Here is a 27,390-nt window from a genome sequence, read left to right as displayed (position 1 = left end):
TATCAAGTGTAACCTCTGTGTACTATGCATTTGCTCGGCAGGGGCACCCGAACGTTCGAACATCAGTCATTTTATAAATGTACATCCAAAGGCAAAGCAGCCCAGCTACAGTGTGTTATCCCCGATGATCCAGAGAGGGCCTGTCAGATACAATATGACAGGAGTACCGTCAATTCACAAGCAGAAATGGGTACGAAAGCCTGGAGGTGGGCCAGTAAAACATAAAAGCTAGACCCCATGCTCTTTTGTCTGATGTATGTATCAAAGAAACAACGGCGGCATGTTCCTGTCATTCGATTATGAGTGAATTAAAAAGAACAGTTTTCGTAAATTACAGATTTCTTGTGGCAGACAGCAGTACTACTACAAAAGCAGTGAAATTTAAACCCTGTTTCATTCAAGCGAGCACACTAGAATTTATTTCAACAGTTTGTTTTTGCATTATTGTTGGAATTTTACTTGCTGCTGCACAGAAATTAAATAATTTCGGCACTGAATGAGACTGAAAGCCAGCAGAGCAATGAAGGACATGGTGCACAGCATGCATATCTAATATCTGCAAATGTTCCAGGCCTGGTTTTTCAGTGCAGTTTGAAAATGCAAACATTTTTCTAATGACAACCAGTTTTGATTTTCTGAATCATTATTTTCTTTCTGTAATAGACCCGAGACCATTTCCTCTCATTGGAAGAACATTTTACTGTATGTTTCCTTCTGAGCCTTTGGCGCAAGCAGTTGCTATTACAAAAATAACCTACTTTACTTCTCTTATTATGCATTTTATTTGGGCTAAACTAATGCTGCTGGTCACAGTGCTACAGCACCTAATCAAAGAGATTCCATCATCACAACCACCTTTATCTAAAGATGGTGCCCCACTGAGAGTGAGTCGGTTTGAACAGATTCCAGAGGCGACAAAGAAGAAAACAAAAAAGAAATAATTTACATATCCTAAAAAAATACAGTGAAATCATATAAAATACAAGTGCAAAGTTATATGCTAATGAAACTGCAAGTAAAACTAAACCAACACTGAAGGACCTCTTGAAATAGAGCTTTTATTCTCAGTAGGGCTAGTTGTTTTGATAAAGATTTTATAGCAACTAAAGCGATTATAAAGAGTTCTTATAAAAATGTAATTACATGTACAGATGAAAGACAGGCGGCTAATTTGAGCCTTCAGCACAGCAGCCAGCTCTGCAGCATTTACTTTACTTTTGAAAACGACTTTACCGAGTATTATGGCGTAATGCAGCTTGTGTGTTTGACACATATATACTCCTTTTTTTCTACAGAGACAGCACTTCACTATAATATATCAAAACAGCCACTGTTTTTGGTTTGTTCTTGTTCTTATTCTTTGTGTTATTATTGCTTCAGAGACAGCTATGACATTTTTAAAGAAGGCTACACTTACATGACTGTGAAAACGTCTTGTATCTATCTTGGTTTATTAATTATTTTAAAAAAGAAAAAATGCTTCTATGTTCTTCTTACTGTGAATCCTATCAAGACCAAGAGACATCAAGGTGTTGGGACATCTCTCAGTACTTCCTGACCTTCACACTTTGTCTGTAACACCTAGTCGTTGCCTCCAACTGAAGACAGAAATCTCAGCTCAGCTCATAACTGCGCAGCCACATTGAATATCACTGTAATTTTAGGAACCTCATACCCTAAAACAGGATAGTGTGACAGTGTATGATCAAGTGAATAAGTAATCACTCAGCCGTAGAGACCATATGACAACCATCAGTTGAGAGGGAAAAAATGAGTAATCCTCAACTAGAAAATCTCGAAATGTTCAAATGCGTGGCTTGCTAGCAGATAGCAGTTTGCACGGAACATGCCACCTTGTCTGCAAATAGTAAACAGCTGCTCTCTGAGCATTAGTAAAATTGTGAAAAACAAGATGCAAAGCAGAAATAGACTGCAAAGCAGCTTTGAGGCACAGCTTTTACTGTGAAGGAGAAATGTTCTCTGTTATCATATGAGTTGGTGTCTATCATGCAAACTACAAGCAACCGCTCTAATCTCCAAGCAAGCAAATCAATGATAAGGAGATTCTTGCTATAGCATGAACAGGTCGAAAATCGGTCAGACATTTTTCCCTCATGTCCAGTATGGTAGTCAAAGGAGTCCAATATGGTAGGCTAATTAGCTAACTGAAACTAGTTAGCTAAATATGCTGGAAGCATGCTCACCAAACTTTCAACTGCTCAGCAAGTCATGTTAGCCCGTATGCTAGAAAATACATTCAGTCCAGTGGTTTAGACTAGTTGAGGGGAAAGCTTGAAGCTAGCTACATGTAGCAGCTTACTTGTAACCTACCTGCTAATTGCATAACTTGGATACTACTCTCAGTTTTGGTGATCAATGAGCATTTCTGGCTGTGGTGTATGACAAGCTGACTTAAAATAAAACACACTCTCTCTCACACAGTGCCCATAGAAAAAGTGTGTTATAACTGTATCATAATAATTCTGGGACAAGAATGAGGGTCTGTGGCACAGGAGAATGATATTTATCTGACTTTAGCTCCACCTGTTATTAGGATAATTCATTTTTGGTGGTTATCGTGAGATTTATCATGTATATCATGTTCTACCTGTAGGGTTGAGATAATACCACCTGCTTCTCATGTTATTTGAATAATTAAGTGTTATAAATGAAATCAAACACACTCGGTAGAATTATATTCACTGGAAAGGTGAAACAATGACTGCAGTGTTAGTTTTCACCAGCTGTTTGGAAAAATAGAACACCATTTGAGATAGATGACATGCTTTGACATTTTTTGGCAGTGCACCTGAGGCTCAGTTGTACTGTTTTTTTGTTGTTCCTATTTGGACACAACATCCTTTTCTAGCCTCTTACACTAATGATTCCAAGCCATACAGAGAACTGTCATCTCTACCGCAGGTCTCCAACCTCACCAACTAATCAACAATTTATTTCAAGAAGCTGCAGAGAAATAGTTGTGTCCCTGACAGAGCCTGGGAGTGTGTTGGGCTGCCTTTGAGAAGCAAACTCATTAGAAGTCTGTCTCTGGTCAGATGGGCTGCCAGCACAGCAGTGACCATGGCGACACGTGACTTGGCTGCCTGGTCCTTTGTCGTAGACACTGAAGCCTTTATAACTGAGGTGCTAGCAAGTGTTACATAACGACACTGTGGAACTACATCATCTGCCCATGTAATTTTCTCACTTCTTATGAAAGAAGTGAGAATTTCATAACTCCTTCATAACTGGACGGGAACATTTGAACTGACACAGTGCCAAAAATCTAGTTTTATCTGTTTGTTTTGCCCTTTGGTGTCATATTTGGAATGTTTTCTAGCCAAACACCTGTTTTTCTTTGCTCTATTTCTCATAAAGGCACACCTTTTACTTATTCCTTCCTGTACAAATCAAGATTTTTGTGTCATGGCATCCTTTCAAAAAGCCGGCAATGCTAACTGGCTATGATGTCTTTATGTTTACAGCAACACTGGCAGGACTACACAGACTGCGCTGGCTTTTTTTTTTTTTTACCATGGCTGATGCTGGAACAAAGAGCACATAGCTGGAGGAGGGCCACCAGAGCAGAAAAAAAGAGAAAATGCTAAAAAAAAAAACAAACATGCAAGCTTCTCTGACCTACTGGGTCACTCAGTGTGTGTACGTCTGTGCGTATCCTGTTCATTTTGTAACCCTCCTCATTTTGCCAAAAAATGCCCAACTACGACTGGTCGAATCCCCTCCAGGCCACACACTAGCCCAGCAATGGCATTTGTTGTGTGGGTGTATGAAGATTTTTGGGGTATTTTTTCCCCACCAACCATCGAGTTATTGTCTGTGGGTCGAAATGCGCACGAGTCTGCAGTCTGACTATGATCAAATCAGGATTTCAAGTACTTACATTTCATACTTTAAGCTCCCGCTAGCCTGTGAAGTAACAATATTCAGGAAAATAGTCCTATCTTTTTTTTTCCGCATTTCTGCATTTCTGATATGCAGAATTTCAATTTGAGCCCATCACTTTGCAAACGCAAAGCATTAGCAAAGGCTGATATTAGAGCTCAGTAGTGCTCTCAACAGAGCTCTCGCCAAGCAGAGAGCAAGTGATGCAATCTCACAAGCCTCTCACTTGCCTAAAAGGAGTAAAACTAATTTCACTGTCCTAAATTCTCCCTGGCTGTCTTGTCAATTTTCCACCTTATGAACATTTCCAGCTTCCGTTCAATAGCACAGACCCCGGCATGCAACTGTGCTCTTGTGTAACCCCGCAATTTAAATCCACCCCCCACCCCCCCGTGTCCCCGTCAAGTGTATGAAACCAACCTCATAACACCCCACCCCAGCCCCCCTGAATTGCGCTTTCCACCTTGGAGAATATCATATGTAGACCTTTCAGCAGCTCACTAGTGAAGACAAATTGCAAGCTTGTTTGGAGGGGCCTCTAGAGAGTGATTCATATTAATGGCTAGCTGGCAGTAGAGAGCGGGCTGCATATGCAAACTCCATTAGCAGGTTAGGCTGGAGTGTGTGACCTGGCAGTGCCACCATGAGCTGCACTCACAAGAGGGCGGGCGGTAAGGAGGAGGCTGAGGTGATGGGAGGTGGTTGTGTTTATAAAGAGCTGCAGGTGCAGTGACATGTGTCTAATATGGGAGTGTCTATATATTGCAGTAAAACTGACAAATCACTTAATTAATGTGTGTTACAATAGTTAGACTTTTTTTTAAGGTTTTATTATACCTGTGACGCTGACACTGCAACTCCAAAAAATGCATCACGTACAGTCAGCATATAAAAGTGCAATAATTTTTTAATTAAAGTCGACAGTCTACACTGCTGAAGCAAACAAAGAGTTTCTCAAGGCAAAGAAATTTTCCATGACAGCATCAGCCACCTGATCTCAACCCAACGGAGCACGTTTTTCAGTTACTGAAGGTAAAAAGACGCACAATCAAGCAGCAACAGCAGCTACATAAAGACCTGGCAGGTTATCACAAGGGAGGAAACACTCCATGGGCTTTAGACATCAGTCAGTCATTGCCTGCAAAGGATTTTCAATCCAAGTATTAAAAACAATCTTTATATTTTTTTTGTTTGTCCAGTTTCTTTTGAGACTTTGAAAATGGCTAGGTGGCTGGCAGGGTGTATTTAAAATGGCTGTTAATGGTTCTTAACGGTTAATGTAATACTTTTGTTAAACCCCTTGAATTAAAGCTTTTAAGCTGAAAGCCACTGTGTGTGTACAGCCGCAAAATTCCTGTCATCCAGGCACTGTATATGGAGCATTAGTGCACAGATTTGTGCATTTTCTTTTATATCACAAGGTTCTTTCAACATTATCATTATTATTAATAATAAATAATTATATAATGCATGAGGATATACACATATATATATTCTCTTTAGATACTGTATTTGAGGTAAAGAACAAAGACCTCAACAACTAATGAAACATACTAACATTTTTAACATCTAGTTGCCCCAAAAATGTCAAGTATTGAAAGTAGGGAAGGCCATGGGGTTGTTAAAATAAAAAGAGTTTATCCTCATGGGAGCACTAGTGTGCAGCATCAAATTAATGGCAATTTGCCTGTTTGCTTAGATTTCTGGTATGCAGAGTTTGTATTTTGGCCTGAGGGTGGCTCATGTCCAGAATAGATTATAAATTTTATTATCTACATTCGGGCCTGATATTTGAACTAGAGGAAAGGTCACAGCGTACACATACACGCACACACACAAAAGTCCTATTCTTTTTGAGGACTGTGTAGATTCATATAAAAAAAAGAGTTTCCAGTGTTGACCTGCACAGTTCATTATTTGACATCAGTCAAATAGTTGTTGAGATGTCTCTGTCTGGGCGAAAGTGATAGGCTGACAGGTTGACGTCTCTTCCTTTCATTAATGAAAGCAGCACTCCATAGAAACTAGCTTGAGCTGGTTGTAGGGCTGCCACAAACAATTACTTTGATAGTCGACTAGTCACCGATTATTATTGCGATTAGTCGACTAATCAGATCATGCATCCATTGGATGTACAGCTACAGCTTATTGCACCAGCAGCATCTGCTCTTATATAACTATCATTAGCTTACAGCTTTAAGTGTTTAAGGTATGTGCTAACTAAAACTAAAGACGATGAAAGATGCTGCTGCACAGAAATTAAAAGATGATAGTTTATTAAATTTCAATGAAATTTGCAGATTGTTTCTGTGAAGTTTAATAAACTCCTTGCTATATTCTCCAGCATCTCACACTTCTGATAATCAGCTGTCTGCTTGACGTTTATTCAGCTGTGTAAAAACTATAACTTTAATCTCAGCCAAACCGATTTACTCAGGAACAAATAAAATACTAAAAAAAGCCAAACAATAACATTTTTAAGTTACCTAAGTGACTTATGTATGTTTAACCTGAGTAGCGAAAGACAGCGGCAAAACGATTTGCCGGGAGTCCGGTGTTCTCACGGGCTCTAGTGAGCCTAGCCCCCGGCTCGCTATCGAGCTGGTGGGTAACAGATGTCTCCGAAAACGTCGGAGCGCTTTTGAAAATATGTGGTGTCTTGATAAACTGAGCAGATATTTGAGGTTTACACAGCTACATTCGCACCTAAAAATATTTTAAACGTTTATTTTGTGACCCAGAAAGAATAATAAGAGTAATAGAATAATATTAAAACTAACTAGCTGCCGCCATTGTTGGAAACTGAGCTGGGCTGCGCTATGAATTCTGGGACAAAGCAGCTGGCATCCTTGTACATCTTCTGTTTCAGTCCATTATTACACTCTTAAATCCTGCTACTTATTCCTGCTTCTTTTGTGATCTTACAAAGCTTCAAACGACTATTAAATCAGTCGTCGACGATTTTGATAGTCGACGTAATCGTGACTAGTCGACTAATCGTGGCAGCCCTAGCTGGCTGACTGAATTCATATAGATTTGATAAGTTATTAGAAAGAGATTTCATACTGGACTTAGATATGAAAAAGAAAAAATGTTGGCTTCAATGTATAATTATTCTAACCACATTGTCTTTTATTGGATGCATGGCTTTCTGCATGATTTGCCACCATCAGGTAGATTTGTCACTTTGTTGTATCTGCTAGCTCCACCTACATCAAACCTGTGCACCTCAGCATGAATAAAGAGCCATTATCAGCTTTCAGAAAAACACACTCCCCGAATGCCAGTGTGTAATATGATTATTAACCACGTGAAGACAGATTGTCTCGCAATTAAAACCTCCTCTCTGCACTCTCCTTCTCCCAGATACTTGCAGATGTGGACAGACAGAGCTTGGCCGCAGGCCGAGAAGCAGCCAAGTCCTCCATCCTGTTCTCTCTCTTCATCCTTCTATCCCCCCTCCAGCCTGATCAATCCTCTTTATAGATTTCTCATTTTCATTTATCTTCCAGAATGTGCTTTCCTCCCATTTTAGGTCTTACAACAAATACCTCTTGATACCTCCTCTTTTCTACTGCCAAATCCTTCCTATCCCTGCCCCCTCAAAAATACATAACAGAAAAAACAAACAAGCAACCCCCCCCCCCCCCCCCCCAAAAAAAGAAACCCACTGACATCACTTCAGATTAACTTCTTCAACAAAAATCTGCTCAGCAACAGCTAATTAAGAATGTGCAGAGGAACACATCATTTGCATTTTTTGTTTATGTATGTACAAAAAGCAAAACACTAACCTAAGTGTGCTGTCAGGATACATTACAGCACGGCGGGAATGCATGCGTGAAATCTGTCACAGCTGCCCAGGGCTGCTGGACGGAGGAGGCAGAGGAGCGAACAAGATGAAGAGACATCAAATGAGAGAGATAAGAGAGAGTGAAAATCAACAGAGCCGGTCAGAGGCTGACCTTTGGCCTTGTACCTGACGGGAAGGACAGCGGTCTCTCCTGCTCTGTCCATCTTGTCATCTCTTGCTGACAACACCAAGCTGTTTCACTTGCACTGCCTCTGTAAGTTATACCCCTCTGTTTCTTTCTGTTGACATAATCTTACCTGAGGCAGATATCAGGCAGGTAAAAAAATGTATTCACTCTACTGGCATGAAGGTACAATCAAAATAGTGTTTGTCCATAAATATGAGCCTACTTCTTTGTATTGAGCCACTTACAGTTATTTAAATGATCCAATGAACTCATGTATGTTCTGTTGAAAGGAGATAGCTTAAAGGACATGGTATTCCACAGATACATACAAACTGGTACTTTGGCATTGGCGCTGTGACACAATGGGTTTATGCCAACATTGAGATTGGTCTCAGTTCCAATTTGTTGCGCATGGATGCTTGCACAGGATCTCTCGGTCTCATATTTGATTGTACTTTCACTGTAAATCCTTTTCCTACATGCAGAACTGAAGTCCTGAGTCCAAAGCAAGGTTTTTTAGATTGATACTCACTGACAGAAATTATGTTTTTATTCATTAAAAAAAGACTATTTTTCAGTGATTGTGTGTATTCAGTTTGTCAGACGAAGCAACTGTTATAAAGTTTAAGATCTGGAGTTAAAAACAAAAAATCCTGTTTTCATCCGAAGCATTGTCAAGAGATGCTAAGCATTTCTAGATATCTCATGCTACATTAGGCAACAACACTAGCTGGAGACTGCTGCAGCCAGAATTCTGCCAATCATGTGCAAAGAGCTTGATGATCTTGTCGCCTTTGAAAAAAGGGAATAGGTCTGCAACCATTTCCAGTCTGTTGCTGTCTAAAAGGGTTGCACTTGACTAACTCAGATGGATAGCAATATGTTGGGAATCCGTCTGCATTTTTAAATTTAATGGCAATTATTTGCACATCTTCACTCTGAGAATGATTGAGAGTCCGAGGGAATGAGACAGGCAGCGGTTGTTTGGAGACAGGTTGTCTCTCCCCAGGCAACCTGCGCAATCCCCTTGTGATCATAAGCGATCGCCCAGAGGTTGAGAGGGTTGCACGTGACTTGTCAAAGAAAGGTTATCAACACCATATCTCCACAAGTCATAGCAGGAAGGTGGCCACCTGCTAAGAGAAATGCATTACATTGAATTGTACAGAAAGAATACAAAATTGCTCCATTTTCATGGAGCATAGAGCTGCATAGTGTGAAATTGCCTAGAGATATAGTGTGAAGCACACAGTGACAGAGAGACCTGTATCCATGGTGACTCTAATGTTCACTAAACAAGCAGTAATGTCTGGAGGGTAGATATTTTTCTTTATTCTTTGCTTTCAAACTCATTCATAATGATTATTCTTTTGCATTGATACAAAAAATATATGAAGTTAACCCTCGTGGAGACTAGCAATGCTCCTTGTGCATTGTTTCGCTGCTTAATCAAATGAGAATTAATCAGTGCTCAGTAAGCGATGCAGCACTGGCAGCTCTGAGGCATTGGATGCACTGTGAGAGGAGCCTACAGAGGACCAGATGACACCATATTGAGGGTTTTAAAAATTCAACATGTTTTGTATTCGTTTAAATCTCTAACAAAGTCAGAGAGAGGTCAGACACTAATGTTATCTGTCTGCACACTGCCTAATGCTTTGGTCAACATTTTTACATATTACATATATCTGTCTTGCATTTGCATTTGCAGACGTTTTCCATCAGCTTCCACCTTCTCCATAAAAACACAAAGACAGAATAATAACTACAGAACATTTGTTCCAAATGTGTGATTCACTTGCAGTTCCTAGCTCGTGTGATTTGGTGTCAGATTCAGATTTGACTGGCTTCAAATGATTAGTTTTAGCTTTGGGAGGAGATGACTGAGCCTTGGCTAGTGTGTTTAAGCCATTCTGTAAAATAATCCAGGATGTAGGAAAAAGAAAGTTTTCCACAAGTAGCCCGGGTAATATGGTACACTGCTTGCTTTCAGTGCAAATGTGATACAGCACAGGGCTGATCCAGCAGCTCTGGAGCTGAACATCTTATACTTAGGAGCTGCAGATCAGTAAAAACTAATGATGATTTCACTAATTTCATGAGATTTTCTTCCTATGCACCTCCCAACACATCTTTGCACCACTATTACTGTATATGCTACAGATTCAGGCTTCAGTGTTTCAAAAGTTTGAATTACCAAAATTCAAAACTCCTGTAAAAGTGTAAAACAAACCAGACTGAGGCCTAAAGATATCTAAAAAAAATCTTCAAAGTTTGATCCCACAGAGAGCAGTGCTGCATGAATTTTCTGGCATCTTTGTTCCACTATTGATGCAGTGTTTGAAACTTGGATGCTGACCTGCTGTTTGACTGAAATATACTCCCTGTAGCCCAGGGCTCAGGCTTCACCTGACACTATCGGCTGGCGGGGGTTCGCTCATGCTGAAAATGTAGGCGCATTGCTGTTATGTGCATATGGCGTATATTAATGTCACGTCTAGTAAATTACCGTGACGGTCTTGATGCGACCACTGCCCCTGGTGCAGGTCCAGCCGGATCGGTTGAACAGGAGGCTGCAGACCTCCCCCTCCATGCAGGGAGCCATCTCACACCACTGACGGCTGCGAACAATTCGTGCTGGGAGGCAAAGAAAGACATCAGGTCAAAGAGGTAAATTAGACAGAGAGACAGATTCACAGAGCGAGAGAGAAAAACTGTGGAAAAAGTCAACTTTTTTTTCCCCATAACAAACAAATCTGTTGTTTTTATGCTCACCAGACACAAAGGTAACCTTATACGTTGATGTCTCTAAAAGCCTGTAGTATTTTAATGAGGTTCTTGTTGAACTAGCATGTCAGAATTGCCTGTGGTAGTAACCTTTACAGGCCAGCTGGCGGTCCATAAATTACTCTCTTGCTAATGCAAGCTTTCACTGCAACTGCACAGAAAGATTGCTTCCCCCCCTCTTCCCGTTTTGACATTTTTTTCTTGGTGGAAATTAAAACATAATAATGTTTCATTTGTTTAAGCTAAATTATACTCTGAGAAGTTGAGTCCAGCTACAGCTTGGCCATAAATTTGATCCTGTTACAAAATGCACACATCTTCATTTTTCTTGGCATCATCAGAGAGCAGATGAATCCATCTTTTTCCCCCACTGAGGTCCTAATTAGCTGGAGGCTGTGGTGGTGGTGGCATATCTCCATTGTGTTTTACAGGTGTAGCCACAATTTAGGCGATTATTTGTTTTTAGCCTGCCTACCTAAAGAGATCATAGCTTTTATACACTGGAGATCATTGTGGCCATATTAGAACGTGACAAATGACATGACTGAAAATTGGTCAAAAAACACACAAAACGCAGATTGTAATAACAGACAGGGGGCCTTTTTCAAAAATTATTATATATTATATATATTTTTGTTTTTTACATGTGTCTTGTTGTCCAGTAACTGTGGGAGGAGAAAACTGTGTTCATTTAGCATGGACAAATGCATTAGTAAAATTGATGCAGCAGCACCATGGGTTTTTCAGTCTACACATTCTTCTTGTCAAAACCTGATGCCAACAAACCCACAATGCAAATTGAACATTAACAGATCAGTGACAGATTGGGAATTGTTGAGGCGGCGATGGTGAATAATAGAAGGAAATGGATTGCAGATGTCTGGTTAGACCGCTTTTTTATTTATTTATTTTTTTTTGTTGCACTCAGCACCCCCAGATTTACACTTTCAAACTTGCAGTCTTAAGCCCCAATGGACAGTGACATTATTTGAGCACTTCTAGCAGGTTTTACTCAAAATAAACCACAAACAACACAGGCAGCTGTGTTCCCTACACAGTAAACCCACTTATGGAGGCATTTGGCCAACATGTTAGTGGCAGGCTAGCAGCTGTAATTTGGTTTTAGGCCCTCGCAAATGTCAAATGTATTATTTCTGATGTCAGTATTGCTATGGTGCTGGACTTATTGTTTTTAGACTTTATGCAGTTGTGACACAAATGACAGCTGCAGGGGTCTGTAAACCTTAAATTCATTTTTAGTAGCATTTTATAGATAGATTAGAGAGAGGAGATTACATATCAGAAAGGCAATCAAAAACAAGCCTTTCTCCAGTCTTCTTAAAGTTATTTGTTGGCAGAAGACGTCAGGCTGTCACAGCGTAACCAAGTGATGCTCCCATTCTCCCGCTGCAGCCTGACTGCATGACATTGAATTAACATTCGCCTGTCGTCGAGGTTGATAAGCACTGATTGTTCTTTACACAGCGTGCTAAAGCAACACTGAAAGGTTATCAGCTCTCTGCGGACCTGGCTGGGGCCACCGCTCCTGCCTACCCACAATCCCCCGGGGCAGCACATTGTGGAACGAGGTAACATGGTGGGCAAATTGAAAGAGAGGAACTACAATTCGCTGAATGTCCGGAGGAGAGCTGATGGTGGAACCGAGAGGGGAGCCGCAGAAGGGGAAGCGGAAAGAGGTGCGGAAAGGGAGGCCTTGTGACATTTTGCTGTGAGGTATTCCTGTCCAGGCCTTGTTAACGGTCTGAAATTGGTCTTTGGAGTGTCAGACCCCAACTGCTAGTCTGCAATAAAGATCGTGGTATTTTGTGGTATTTATCAAGCTGGCCGAATAGCACCCTCATGTATGTAACGCGGCACACACAATCACTGCTGTGTAAATACAAAGCCATTCTCCCTCAGCAAATAATGGATATTATTTACTCATCGTGGAAGGAGCTGTGCTTTTTTAAGCCTGCTCTCATAGTGTTGCCATGCAGCCAAGGAGAGACAGCAGTTCAACGAAACAATACATAAACCTGTCGTCGCATCGTACAGAACGAGCTTAAGAAGATAGTTTAGCTTTGCGACTGGATTCTGAGACAAAATGGTCATTTTGGCATCATCCTGAGTGGGGAAGAGGCAAATCTAAAGTGACCTTCCTCCTGACACAGCAACGTGCCGCGGTGAATTTTCATTTTCACAGCTATCCGTCAGGTGCAACAAAGTGTAGATTTATCAGTCAGTTGCAGATGTAGTTTTGAGTACATTACAGGGCCAGCAAAACTCAATTTCCAGGGCAAGGAATAAAAGCTGAGCTGGCAAAGCGGTGGGAGTGCTGACTAACCGTGGAGTGCATCAGGCCAGCCAACCCAGAGTCACGCAGGTTGGCTAAAATAAATGCAGTTTTCAGCTCCTGCTGTACTATCCGGGCACCCGATAGCTTGCCCTTGTTACTTTTTCAATGCCATCCATGACAACATGAGTTGATCTATGATGACTTGATGAGTCTCCTGGTGCTGAGAGCCGTGGATTGGTGACACGGCGTTAGGGGGGGATGAGAGCATTGCTGTGATAACCTCATGCACGACAACATCATGAATAACGCGAGCGGCAACAAAACGGCAGCGCTGCAGTTCGGCTTCAGCCTGTCTCCATCCATCAAACCTATCGCTCCCAAAATGCTGGCACGCACAATTGTAGACACATTAAAAAGCTTAGACGTTACAACCACCCACCCACCCACTAAGCTTCTGTGCTAAAGCTGTCTGAAAATATCTGTCTGCTGCTTGATTTCACCCTTCAGTATGCTTTACATGCTGTGGGTATAATAAACCTGGCTTGTTGGGTTACTCAACTGGTGCAAATTGCTGGAAATATTGTGGCTATCTTGGCATTATAGTTTTATCATGGTGTTTGAACAGATTTTCAGGCCTGTTTTGTAATGTTTTCCTGTTTGTTATGGTAACAGCAGAGATGAAACAGCTGGCTGTGGTGGCTGGAAGAGAGGAGGAGAGTGTCTCTGTCTGGCCGACACCTGGGTGGCCCGTCGTGTCGCAGTCGCTGTCGGAGTCCCACCCAGGGACCGCGGACGTCAAGCCAGGCTTATCAGCTGCCAGGGTCCCTGTCGGGGTACGGCTCTGGACCTCAAACTAGATCACACGTAAGACCATCTGTCCCCCCTGCACACGGTGCCAAGCCCTGCCCAGCGCAACACAACACTGCCAGACGAGACTTAGAGCAGGGCAGGAGGCACAACGGCGACTTCTAAACCAGACGCGCTGCTAATCTGATGAAATTCTGCCACCGCAGAAGAGCAAAAAATAACATCAAATTTATACTCAAGCCACAGGCAGCTCATTTAAAATGTATTCAGATGAAGAGAGAGACACTTTCTCACCAAGGACACACCAAAGGATTAATTGCATCGAAGAAAAAAAACAAAGCGACAAATGAATCACTAGAACAATTAATTAAGAGCATCTTTTGAAATGAAATAATGGAACTAATACTGATGATTCTTATGCAGCAGTAAACACCCTACAAGATTATAGCCAGTCATTAAAGCTGGGCACCAAAAACACTGTAACAGGTTTTTACAGGTTTTCGGGCTCATGTTAATTAAACTTCAATCACAGATCAATCTGCAACATTATCCTGACAGCATGGGCCTGATGGGCTGATGATCAGCCCGCCTACAAAATGTATCCACACATAATCATGTATTGTGTTTGTTGAGAATCCAGTTAGTTTCCTGTTGCAGTTTTTTGGGGGGGCTTGCTTTGCATTTCTGGTGGGTAGTGTTTTATTTGTGGTTGTTGACACAGATGGGAAGTTTACGCTCCACTGATCAGAAATCAATAAACCATTAGTAGAGTTGTACCATAAAAAAATACTTTTTTTATGTTTATGAAGTGGTTATAACCAATCTGGGTTAATCCATCAATCAACTGGCTTTTCATGAGCAACAAACTATTGGTCAATTACAGAGGGTCAAAATTAACCAGATGCCAAATATTGTATTTTCAGAAAATACCTGTTCCATATTATTGTAGGGTCTACCTTACAATGTGAAGCGCCTTGAGTTGACTGTTGTGATTTGCTGCTGTATAAATACAATAAAATTGAATTCAACTGAAAATTTACACTCCTTTAACTACACAGGGGACAACTATCAAAGTTACAAATGCAACAGTGATACAACAAGACTTTTTATCACTTGTCATTAGCCTTTCGTCTTTTTCTAAAGCTGAATTTTGTCACTGCACCGAATCTTTTCTTGGCATCACTGTTGAAAGCAACGTTCCATAGAAAGTTCATTCAAAGGTAGTAAATTGCGCACTTAGACACACTAGTAATCAAACGCTTGTAGATTGCAGGGTGACTCCATTTCCATGAAAAACTATTAAATAAAAATCTTAAAGGTGTTTTTACTCTCTGCATAGAGGGCTTTTAATGTGAAACATCAGCACATCCTTTTTTTTTAAATTGCAATTGCAAATAAAAGAAACATTTGAACTCCTTGGTGAATAAAAATATTTCTCCTAAACAGAAAGAAAAAAAAAAACAAGAGCAACAAATTCAATTCAATTAAAATTAACTTTACACGTTCTTTTGTGCTTATGCAACACTGAATAATCATGGCTGTGTTCCATATGAAAGATGAAATTGCTCATGAAACTGCTGCTATGAAATATACATTCAATAAATATTAAAATGATCAAGATGAGGTAAATATGGAAGGAAGTGCTGTTAGCACTGCAGGCAAACTATGCCAACAACACTAGCAAATGAATGTCAGATCAGAAGCAAACATGTTTTTCAAAGTCACGCTTGTTTAAAACGAGGGCCTGGCTCTGTCTGCAGTTAAAATAAAGAGTACATCTAATCCTCTCGGCTGTGCGTCTGCAATATAAATACGAAAAAAACCTCTGCTTTTGTTTTGTTTTGATGCTTCTTCTAAATCACTTCTTTTGCCCGTTTATTGTCAATAACGCTTTGACTGAGCGCAAAACGAGAAGCTTGAACCCAGCATATAAACGGTCTCCCTGCAGCCTCTTATCATGGTGGCCATCGAGCTTCATACGATTACCGTGTGATGTGGTGGCATGGCAACAACGGGCCACGCAGAGAAAGGGAGCAGGAGAGACTCGGGTAGCAGATTAGAGTGAGAGCAGGGAGACAAGCAAGGAAAAGCACATAATCCTCCTGTGTACAGTGTGCAGACTAAACCTGCACAACCCTGACATACAGCAGCACAAAAAGAGGGCAAAAAAGCTTGAAATACGCCTACAAAAAGAGTATCAAAAGAAGTAACTTGCAGAAAAAAAGCCACTGCCCTTGCTGCAACATGTTCAGTGAAGTAAAAAAAACAAAAAAAAACAGGAGGAACAACTCGGTAATATGTCATACTGCACAAGCAATGCAGCTACCGTCTAGGCTAATCAATTCATATATTCACAGGTAACAACAGACTTTATTCACTTTGAGGCTTAGATAGTTTTGTCGTTATGTAATTACTGAAGGCAGAATACAAGCAGGACGGCAAGGGAGATAAGAAGAATTGTCCAATTGCCTCTGTTAAGCCATCAGCTGCAGATTGTAGTAACTTTGAAAATGTCTCAGAGGTTACATCAGACTAAGCCTTGGATTTTAGTTTCGATTCATTACAGGAAACAGTAAAGGCCCTCAAATCCCAGAGCTTTTCGTGGTGATTATAACTCTGCCGATGACTTGATCCAATCTGTGCTCACAGTGTAAATTGCACGTATACACTCCAAAAGGTCAGCTGCTCACGGGGTCAAATGTCAAACTGTGCACTTTATCAGTGTGTAGTGTGAAAAGTCAATCTCCCAAAGTTCTGTGCACAGCAACCAAAGCTGACAAGCATCAGTTCTTTGAAAATCCAGTAACAGACAAACATAAATACGAATAACCCTCCACACTGGTCATACCTATTGGGTAAAAATGGATGTTTATCAAAGCTTCAGTTCTGACTGTAATCACATTACCACTCACCATAGCTGACAATGGAAATGTTGGAACATTATTCTACCTCAGGTGAAAATCAAAGGTTTTACTTCTATACTCTGTTGAGTGTATTCAGCTGTTAATTTTCCAGTGTTAAAACACTACATCTCCAAAACCAGTTATGTAGATGTTTGTAAAGGACATATCTAAAGTCTGAATTCACTCAATAAAGCTTCCTTGATCGCTGTCCATGGTGCTGATCGTTGAGCTGATCTAGCTTATGGATCCTGGTAGATGAACTGGCCTTTGTTCTATTAGGTCAGTCGCCTAATGTCTGCAATATCTTTGGGTACTAATTCATAATACATTATTTGCATGCTAACAGCTAAAGTTTTGATATCCTTAGATCTGATGTCTTTACCAGCTTTAATCACACTACTGGAAATAAAGGTGGACCGTGCAGGTTGTCGAGATATAACAGGATTTGACACTGTTGCATCTGTGACTCACACCTTTACAAAAATGCTCTATTACTTCCAAAAGACAAGTTATCCCCCCGCAAAAATAACCTTCCATATTTCTTATTAGATATTGAACGTGTAGATCCAGCTGCAGAAACCGGGGGAACTAGAGAAGACTATGACGTGGCAAAAATATATCCCACTAGAAGTGAACCAGGGACATTGCAGTTATTTGCTAATCATAAGTCAGCACACATCTTAATTTTTCAATCCTTGGTCTCAGCATTTAATAGCTATTGGTATTATGTATGAGCATGCTCTTGATCTTTCTACCGCTTTATAAAATGAATAGTTACATATTCCGTTCAATCCAGTTTTAACTAGAGTATGTGCCACCCATTGACAACAAAAGCCATCTCAAGGTGCTTTGTATTGTAAGCTAAAGACTTTACAAAGAGAAAGCCAACGAGCCGATGATCCTTTATGAGCAAGCGATTCGCAACAGTGTCCTCACTTTGTAAGACGAGGAGACCTCTTTGTGTTACAAACTGTAACATCCAATCTGTAACACCCAAATGCACACCTTTGTCTCATTTAGTGGCCTCATTCAAATGCGGATCCACAAATACAGAGAAATTAAAGCCATATCCTCTCTTAGCTACTTGTCTGCAACGTGCTTCCACTCTCCCTCTGGATGTGAGAGCACCACTCATGGGTTCTCTTGCAGGATGAAGGAGGACACAGCGCCTGCCTGGCCAGATATCAGAAAACACTGCTTAACTTGTCCATCGGCAGGTTCAGTCATAAAGAGTGCACTAAAAAGGCCAGTTGTTATCACAAGCACAACTTTAGAGTTATTAACACTTTTATTGCACTTACAGTAACATAACTAGTTAAAATCAAGTCTGGCAACCCGCCTCTCAATTTCTCTGTTCTGTGTGTGTCGGTTTCACCACAATACACAGGCCATGACGCAGAAATGTTGAAACAGAGAGCAGAGGATAGAAAAAAAAAGGAAGGAGCACACATAAATAGCACAAGCTCCTGATATGACTGCGTAATCAAGCAGCTAAAAATGCGCCAATGTCGGATAAACCTTGTTCCCGATTTTCAGTTCTAACAAGCCGCATCCACGGGATTGGTTCCTTAGTCTTGTTGTGTTTGAAACTGCACTGACATCCTGCAGCTCCCAGGCAAAAAACGCTCAGCCATGTAGCTGACTGCTTGTCTTCGAGCACACAAAAGAAACACCATATGGACATGCATATAAACCACAGCTCTCCGTCACAAAAAGGAATTTGTTTAAGTTACTCTTTAACCTGAAAAACAAATGAGATTTTTGTGCTCCGTTCACCATATGTTTCCAAAATTAGTCATAGCTGTAAACACCCCGTATCAGGCAGGCTAGCTCGCCTTTGTTTACATGCCACAGACGGAGAGTCAGTGACGGTTCCACTTTCATTAAAGGTCACTGTTCTATCACAGGATCACAAAAGGGCAGTGATCCACTTCTTCTGCAGCTGTGAAAGTGTTGTATAAAACTGATCAGGAAGAAAGTGGAACACTGAAAGAATGATCCCCGGCCTTGGTGAGATACAGAAATATATAAACCTATTTATAAGTCTGTGAATTGTTTATGTGTTTAGAAGGGCAAAAGAGGATTTATGGGAAGGGCCATTAAAGTGAATGTAAATGAATATGCTCTCAGCTAAAAGGTTAGAGAGGATATGTGAGCACAGGCATCATTAAATCCACTGCATTTTGGTGCAATACACACTAATTCCATTTAAAATCCTGGCAACGACTGACGAGCTCAGCTGTCAGCAGAAAATCTTAATATGACCCTGCAAGCAACAGGTCCCAACTTTAATGCGCTGGCTATTAATGGAGCGTAGGGTGTGGTGGGGCAGGAAGCCAGTAATAATCAATTTCCTGCTGCTGTAATCATAGTTCTCTGTAAATTAATTAGCATCTGTTGAGTGTTATGGAAAAATGTCTGCGGAGAGGGAGAGGTGGTTAAAAGCAGCGCGCCGAGAGGATGACATGGACTGTGGGGCTCTGGTGTCAGGGATATTAGATTAAGGCCAACATGAGTCATCGCATGATGGAACTAATGGTGCATCTGATTGTGATATTGTGAGCTCCAATCACACCCCTCCCATCCCTTTCATCGTTCTTATCACCCTTAGCTAGATACTGTCCAATGGCTCAGAGACAGGGGCTCTAAAGTATAAAATCTTATCTACAAAGTGGATGAACACTGGAGTCTCCATTACAAGTGATCTTTATTTTTTTTTAAAAAACCCAGGTGGAGGAGGAAAAGGAGGAGGAAAATTCAACCCAATACACGCTGGAGACACAAAGCAATTACTAATTTGTTGATGTCACAGTGGCTGACTGAAGAAGGCCTAATGCAGACAACCAATCACACAGTTAGGAGTAAAACAGTCTAAAAGGCATCAAAAAGTCAGACATGCAAAGTGATTATCGATTGGCTGGTTAAACAACCAAATTACATCGGCACTTACTTTTAATGGAGAGAGAAGGAAGCCAATACATTTTGTTCATTGGGCTTATTGAGGACAGGTTGCGCTCTGTTGTTGTTGAAGTCTGGCTTTTTACCCAGTGTCAAACGGGGGAGATGATGCTGCTTTGCATTAGGATATTTTTGACATTAATAACTTGGCTGTAAAGTGGCTAATGACTCTTTGTCCTGTTTTCTTCCATTCTCCTTGGGTTGGTAAAGTTTCATGACTGCATAGTGCATGGTTACGACGCTACCATTTTGACAAAGACTGTCCAAAGACAGGACAGTCAGACCGACACAGCGGTGCCGTAGTTCCTGCAACAGCAGGTTTGTCCAGCAGCACGTTTGGAAGTCACGACACAGGCGGACAGACAGAAAACAGCAACTGCATTCCACTCAGGAGTAGCCGATGCAGGGCTGCGGTATTGTGCATTTTGCTTCACTGAAATGGGACTCCTACTGGAACAGAGACATTATTGTTAATAGTTACACCTGTGCTTTTCCTCTTATAATTTGTCATGATGTTCCTGTTATGTCAAAATGTCTGCCATGAAAAAGGTCTGTAGATGCTGTTGTGGCAGAGGAAATGATTCCACGTGTCATTATCGCATGTATTATTGGTCTTGGCGATATTTTAACCTGAAGTTGATTTTTTTTTTTTTCATTTTGTTTGCAGATCAGTTTAGTTTAGAGTTTAGTTTCAGATATCCCAGTTCCAGTAAAGATACATTTATCAAAGCTTCCTTGCTTTGGAAATTTGACCAAAGCAAGAATGGATCAAATGAAAAACTAATTTATTTTAAATAGTGTTATTTTCCGCAGTTACTTCTTCTGGGGAACCTGCTTCCAGTGTGGATTTGGGGATACAGACACACTTTACTTTTAAGATTAAGCTTAAATTTCTATGTGTTTATAGTTAAGGCTGGGTCAGGTGACCCTGTACTCTCCCTTAGTTATGCTGTAGTAGGCCTAGACTGCTGTGGGCTCACTCTCCATGTGTTTATACACCACTCTACGTTTAATCATTAGTTATTATTAATCTCTGGCTCTCTTCCACAGCTGTTTTTGTCCTGTCTCTCTGTCTCATCTCCAACCAGTCACAGCAGATGGCTGCCCCTCGCTGAGCCTGGTTCTGCTGGAGGTTTCTTCCTGTTAAAGGTTTTTGCTTCCCACACTCGCCAAGTGCTTCATCACAGGAGGTCGTCTGATTGCTAGACTTGAATTGATTGTTGTTATGATTTGGCATATAAATATCGCATCAGTTGAATTTAGTTTTGTTTTTTATTTCCATTAACTAAAATGTTTTTTTCAGTATTTATGTCACTACTTTAATTTTGGTGTTTAGTTTTATTTTACAGTGTATTATTCAGCTTTTCTCAACGGGACCAGAGCATCCAGAGAGCACTCCTAGGTTTGTGAAATTACAATGCAATTACATACATTAAAAACTATCAAATTATTTTTTTTTGCACGAGATTTATTCAAATACTTCATTGTTCTCCACTCCTGCATTACTGCAAAAAATGTACAAAAGTAAATACATGACTAGGTTTCCCACTTTTTCCCACCTTGTTCAGAAACACAGATCGAGATCCCACACTCAACAAGAGTAAAAAGTTTGACACAACTTGTTCAATTAAGTATGAAGCCACTGCTAGCAGCCAGCTAGTGTAGGTTAACATAGAGACTGGAAAGAATAACTGCTAGCCTGGCTCCGTACAAAGAAAACTAAACCCTGCCTGCAGGCATCTCTGAGGTTCATTATTAACAGTAGTATAGAAATATCACAATCATATTTTACAAGAGATCATTCCTTGTACATCCTGGAGACTCTGCTAGTGGTGTTAGGGTTAGGGTGTAAGCCAAGCTAACCAGCCGCTAGTGATCATATGTAGCACACAAGTGTGCCAGGAGACTCGATCCTTAACTCTTGATGAAAAACACTTCCCTAAAAAAAATCTTAAAATTAAAAAAAAAAAAACCCTAAATGCTCAGAGAATATTTCTACTTTAATAGTTTAATTGAACTACAGCTGTTCAATTTATGGTGGTAAAGGTGGAGTTGCATACAACAGGCTTCATATAGGGAAATATTAAAAGGTTTTGACATGCCGACTGCAATATAGTTGTTATAGGTGAAATACAAATAGTTTTTCTTCAAGCATAGGGGAAAAATCCATTGTGTTACAGAAATATTGAAATTACTTTGAACTTTTTTTTCATCAATTACACTTTTTAATTAGATTGTTTCTATGTTTATAGCACACCAGCCGATTCAGTTGCTTGCCAAAGTGACTTCTTCTCCCGCTGTACTGAATCACTCCAGCTACGTTCTCTAATATTTATTCTCCATTGGGCTAGAGAAGTCACTGAACTCACCATCTACGCAGGCCGGCCTCGCCCTGGTGGTGCCGGCGATCTGGCCTCTCCTGCAGGCGCAGCGGGCTGTCTGCCTGGCGATGGTCCGCCTGGGAACACTGCTGTCTCTGTTGAGCATCACTATCTCGCAGGTTCCCACCGCCAACTGGCCTGCCAAACACAGCAGTGAGGATAAAGTACATCACATTAGCATAATGAGTCAGTAATGAACTTATTACAGAGGAGCAACTGGTGTTCAAAGGTGAAAACGACAGGCTGGCTGTTGTTTGCAAAGAGACATTTTTTTTACCTTTTTGGCTTTGTGTTCCACTAAAGAGTTTAATATTCTCATTAAAAATGTCAGGAAAGTTTTTAGTGCTTTAAAAGCAGGCGGCTAGAATGCTTTTTCAGTTTTAATACAGCATGACAGAGTTCTCTTGATGAAAGTGCCTTACAGGGATCATGCAGGGAAAAAAAATCAGTTAAAAGAGCATCTTCCATTTGGCTACCCATAACTGCAAAATAACAAACACACGAGTCAGAGGCTCCGAGATATGAGAGCACCATAAAACAACTTATTGATTTTTTTCACGTAATGGGCAAAATCTAAAGACTTCTTCTGACTGTGAGCATGAATGTTCTCTGCAAATTTCATAGCAGTCAACCCATTAAATAATGAAACATAAAGACTGTTCTCGCCGTGAAATTGACAACACTGGCCATTTGTAGATAACTTATCCTCGCGTGTACCTGAAAATATCCACTTTACAGGCAGTCGCAATAATTAAACAGAGAACTCACAGCCATGCCCGAACGTACAATGTGAGGTTAACACTCTCACACCCTGTTTGAAGCCACATTTATTTATTTTTTGCTCTTTTTTATTTGACTATCCAAATGAGTTGGACCACTGACAGAAATAAAATGTTACTTGGTTGACGGAGTAGAGGCTGCTGGGCACTGCTCCTACACCAGACAGACCAATTTTCAAGCCAAGCTAAGCTCTACTGAGACAGCAAATGGACAGAATGTCTTAAAGTGATGCTCAGAAATCTGTGTGTGTGTGTGTGTGTGTGTGTGTGTGTGTGTGTGTGTGTGTGTGTGTGTGTGTGTGTGTGTGTGTGTGTGTGTGTGCTATTCTTATAGTTCTGTCCAAGCACAGAGAATTACTTCAGAGTTCTCCAGGCATTACAAATTGATGGATAACTCCCTGGCCAGGGACACGTGTATAAGCAGCTTTTCCAAGTTTGCCACAGTGTTATCTTTAAATTAATTACACAAACTGGAGAAATCTACATTTTGCAAGCATGCTTTAGTTGCAGATGAACTACATGGGAGGGGCAAGGGGGGTGTATGAAGGGGAGGTTCTCCATTCTTCAAAACATCTAAGAGAAAAGGCAGATTAGAGAAGAGTGTGTACTGCAGTTCCTGTAAGGTCAATCCTTGGCATTCACCAACCATAGCTCCTTTATGCTGCTGCTTCTAGTCGCTTCCCGCCACACTCAAATGCTCATTAAGTGAGACGCTAACTGCTATGTAGCATGAAATGAGCGCAATAATGGCAAAGGTTGAAAGGGTTGTTGATGAACACAAATGACTCATAAAATTACCTGAGCAGTGCTGAGACATCCAAGTATCAGAGCAAGATGTCTGTGAAGATTTAAGGTGACCCTGCGGCATTTCTTTTAGCATAATTCACCAAGTTGAGATACTTCCTGTCCATAGCAACGATAGTTAGGTAGGCGATAGATAGACTCACGGGCAAAAATTTACTTGCCGGGTTGACTGCTTTTCCTTCAGAGCTTTCTGGCATTAAACCTTCTTTCATTTTATATTTTCTAGTTGCAGTTTGTTTGTGTTTAAGCAACAAAATACTTGGTTAGGTCCACATACTTGGTCCACAGAGGAGGGACTCCTCAGTTGTAGGTAATGTTTTCTCTACCGCCGTGCAGGTCAAACTTTATATTTCTACACCAGAGTTGGCTAATCATATTATCCGACTTGTTCTGCCCTACTCGTTTGCTGGAAGTACTTTTCACTTCCAGCAGTGCTACTTGACATCAAAAACAGGCTTACGGGGTATCTCAGCCTCTCAGTTAATAGATCAACGAATGGGCTGCAGTTTCCACTGACAGCCACACTTTGCTATTTAAGCTGATAAGACTGGTTTACTTTTTCCATAAAATTACCTCCAGAAGTGTTAAGAGCCATAAAACAAAACCAGCTCTACAGAGATCTGCTATGTAAATCTAATTTCATAACATCAGCCTTGCTGGCCACCCTCCACCGCGCACCACCATCACTCAGCCCACCCGCCTCTCTCGTTTTTCTGCTGAGGTGAGATCCTGTATACTTGGTTGTTGCTTGGAGGACAGAGGTGCCATCAGATATCAGTGCTCAACACTGAACAGATGAATGGGCTTCATGTAATAAGCCTGAAGGAAGACAACAGTAAGGCGCTGGGGGAGTTGAAGTGGTGAGTTGTGTAGTGTGTGGGTGGGGGTAGCTGCTTTGTAAAGCGCCCTTAGCCATGGCCAGCGCTCCATCATACGTACAGGAGTTAATTCATGTGACAGAGGGTTTCTGTCACTCAGTGGTGTGAGGACACTTTGCCTCGTCTCTGTTTCACATGATGAAATGCACATATGGCCGTGGCAGCGAGGAGAGCGCCGACTGAAGGATGGGAATGGTCGCTGAACAGGCCCTGGATCCTGTCAGAAATGACAACAAGAAGTAGTAGACACTGGCTTTAAGCACCGACTGGCAGCTTGATCACCTTATCAGTGAATCATAACACTATGCTAGTGCTAACTGGCAACACAGACACACACAGGGGACCAAACGCACACAGGTTAGAGCAAAGATGTAAGTCTGTGCTCTACATATCAGCTCTTTGATCAGACACACTGCAGATCACCAAAGTACAGGCGCACAAATATCTTAATAACTCTGCCTGAAACAGGCTGCCAGGAGTCCACACTTGCTTTCACATTGTTAGTCTGATTCAGTGTGCATCACTGCTGGACTAAGAGCCGTTGGGCTCTAGATACACCACACTGGCACGACCTCAGCGACGGACCGTGAATATACAAAGCCGCCAATTATCATCATCCCTGTTAACATCGCAGCTGATTGCAGCAGTTTGCTGTTTCTTAGTTGTACTAACCAATAAAAACTTTCAGTCCTTTCTAGCTTATCTTTTTTTTCCTTGTTTGTGTCTTTAATTAAGACTGTGCAGATACATCAGAAGTCAGTCTTAACTGATTTAAAAAAAAAGAAAAAAAGCTTTATCAGATTTAACGGACATCCGCAGGAGACAGCGCCGCGCTGCTCCTGTACAAGTGAAACCACATTGGGAGCTTGTGAGAAAAGCTCTGTTTCTCCTCAGGGAATTTGCCATAAAATTATATGAGAGGCTGCACTGAATGAACTATGACTAGGATTCCATTTCCATATTAAAACAATCTTCCTTTATAGATTGTAATTACTGGAGCTTTGAAACACATGGAAGCGAGGTTTCACAATGTTTTATTGCACAACGTGACTTTCCAAGATACAGTTTTGCACTATATTTATAAAAAATTCCACATCTTGTAGAGTGGTGCAGTTAATTATTCATGACAATACGTATTGTGTTTGGAATTATTCCCTATAGGGACCAAAGCTATAGCAGAAAGCTCCTCTGTGCTGGTTTGGCCTAAACATCCGGAACTGACTCCGACCACTTTTCTAATCTGACTCTAATCACCGCACTCAGATACAATAATAAGTGTGAGTGATTATCTTCATTCCATTGTGCGCTCCTTTTGTGACAGAAGTGGCATTCTCAAGAATGAAAATGGGGCTGGCAACAAAACGCTAGTTTAGAGAGCATGACAATCATAGCATGTATAGAATCTGATATGAATCCAGCAGATCTTCTGTGGGAGACTGGAAACATTGCAGGAAAAATTATAAATGTTAATGATGCAGGTAATCTGTCATAACTGATTAGTAGTGGCTGCCTCTATCAATTTTTTAAATGTAATTAAAAGTGGCTAAAACCCCCATTCAGCATCAGCCAGCTATCTCACACAGCACATTTATGCTTTCCTTGTAGTTGTCTTGTGTTTAGGGACACACTAATGATTGTTTTGATTATGGATTAAATCAACTTTTTAAATGGACTGCTTTTATAAAGTGCTTTCCACTTATTTTTTTTTTCTGAGGACAAAGCTCTCTGCAAATCCTCTCATTAAGCCACACACAAACACACACACAAATAAATACACATTAGTGGTGGTGTCAAGGTGAAATCTTTGGGATCTGCATCTTGCTCAGTGATGCTTACCCAGCATTTGGGAAGAAGGAAACAGGAAACAAGGAAGGAAACAATTAATGACTGTCCTTTCCAAAGCCCCCCAAAATAGCAAAAACTGCAGTGACAAGGACACAAAGAGGGTCTCTCGGAGACAGAACGCCACCCTCAAAAAAAGTGTATTTAATATTAAGAGGCACAAAACATATCATGTTCACACATTTTCTCTTATTTAGAACCTCTCTGGTGTGATCAAGGTTCACAGGAGCCATCAGTGGTGCTAAAAAAAAACACAACTGCACAATCCGGTCGTTAAGTCTGACGTCACTAGCCGTGTCTGGGCCTAAACTCCGCTGCGGGTCCATATATCAAACGAACACTATGGCATTACTGAGAGTTGAAAAACTGTCTAAAGTCTTTCATCTTTAATAAAATGATCAGGCATCCATGAAAACGGAATTTATGACATTTAACGGAGTTAGAAGTTAGCAGGGAGTTAGCTCGCTAGCTTCTATCTAAATACAATATAGCATGTCCTGACTGCGGGGTTTTGGAAACAAATGAAAACATACAGCTCTGCTATCACTTCCAACATAAATGAAGACAGAAAACTAAACAGCAGTGACGTTTGTAGGGTTACTGAAGTTTGGCTAGCTGGTATATAATGATGTGCTACGTGACCGCTAGCGACACAGCTATGTTAGCATAATATAAAAAAGCTAACTTTTTTCCACTCGATAAAAGTTAACGTGAGTGTTCTCGGTGGTCAGGAACAAATGTAATCGCATGGCAGGATGCTGTAAAACAGGGGTGTCAAACTCAAATACACAGTGGGCCAAAATTCAAAACTGGAACAAAGTCGCGGGCTAACGTTAATATTTATTGAAATATATTTATTCCTCCAGATATAAGAATGAATCTTTTCTTATGGACTCAAACACGTTTTGCTGAAAAACTGAATATGGAACAAGCAAAGCTTAATACTAAACAATATATATATTAGCTGTATAATACCAGTAGGCCAGCTCTGATAGTAATTTGGTATGGCTTCGCGGGCCAAATGTAAGTAGGCTGCGGGCCAAATTTGGCCTGCGGGCCAGAGTTTGACACC

General features: G+C 40.9%; 1 protein-coding gene across 4 annotated transcripts in view; it reads right to left on the bottom strand.

Moving 5' to 3' along the window:
* Positions 1–27,390, bottom strand: part of tafa5l (TAFA chemokine like family member 5, like) — a 43,662-nt gene that overhangs the window by 8,080 nt on the left and 8,192 nt on the right. For all 4 annotated transcript variants that reach the window (XM_085444679.1, XM_085444680.1, XM_085444681.1 and 1 more), the window contains 2 exons: positions 22,004–22,153; positions 10,393–10,520 (listed from right to left, as the gene is read on the bottom strand). In XM_085444679.1, the coding sequence (XP_085300805.1) occupies positions 10,393–10,520; positions 22,004–22,153 (278 nt within the window). The remainder of the gene's footprint in view (positions 1–10,392; positions 10,521–22,003; positions 22,154–27,390) is intronic.

Source organism: Copadichromis virginalis, linkage group LG20, assembly GCF_057382275.1.
Source record: "Copadichromis virginalis isolate Kocher_CV1m ecotype Utaka linkage group LG20, C_Virginalis_male_GT1.1, whole genome shotgun sequence".
In the NCBI taxonomy this organism is placed as follows: domain Eukaryota; kingdom Metazoa; phylum Chordata; class Actinopteri; order Cichliformes; family Cichlidae; genus Copadichromis; species Copadichromis virginalis.
The sequence above is the reverse complement of the archived record's forward strand: the minus strand, read 5'-3'. Positions and strand labels throughout refer to the sequence as shown.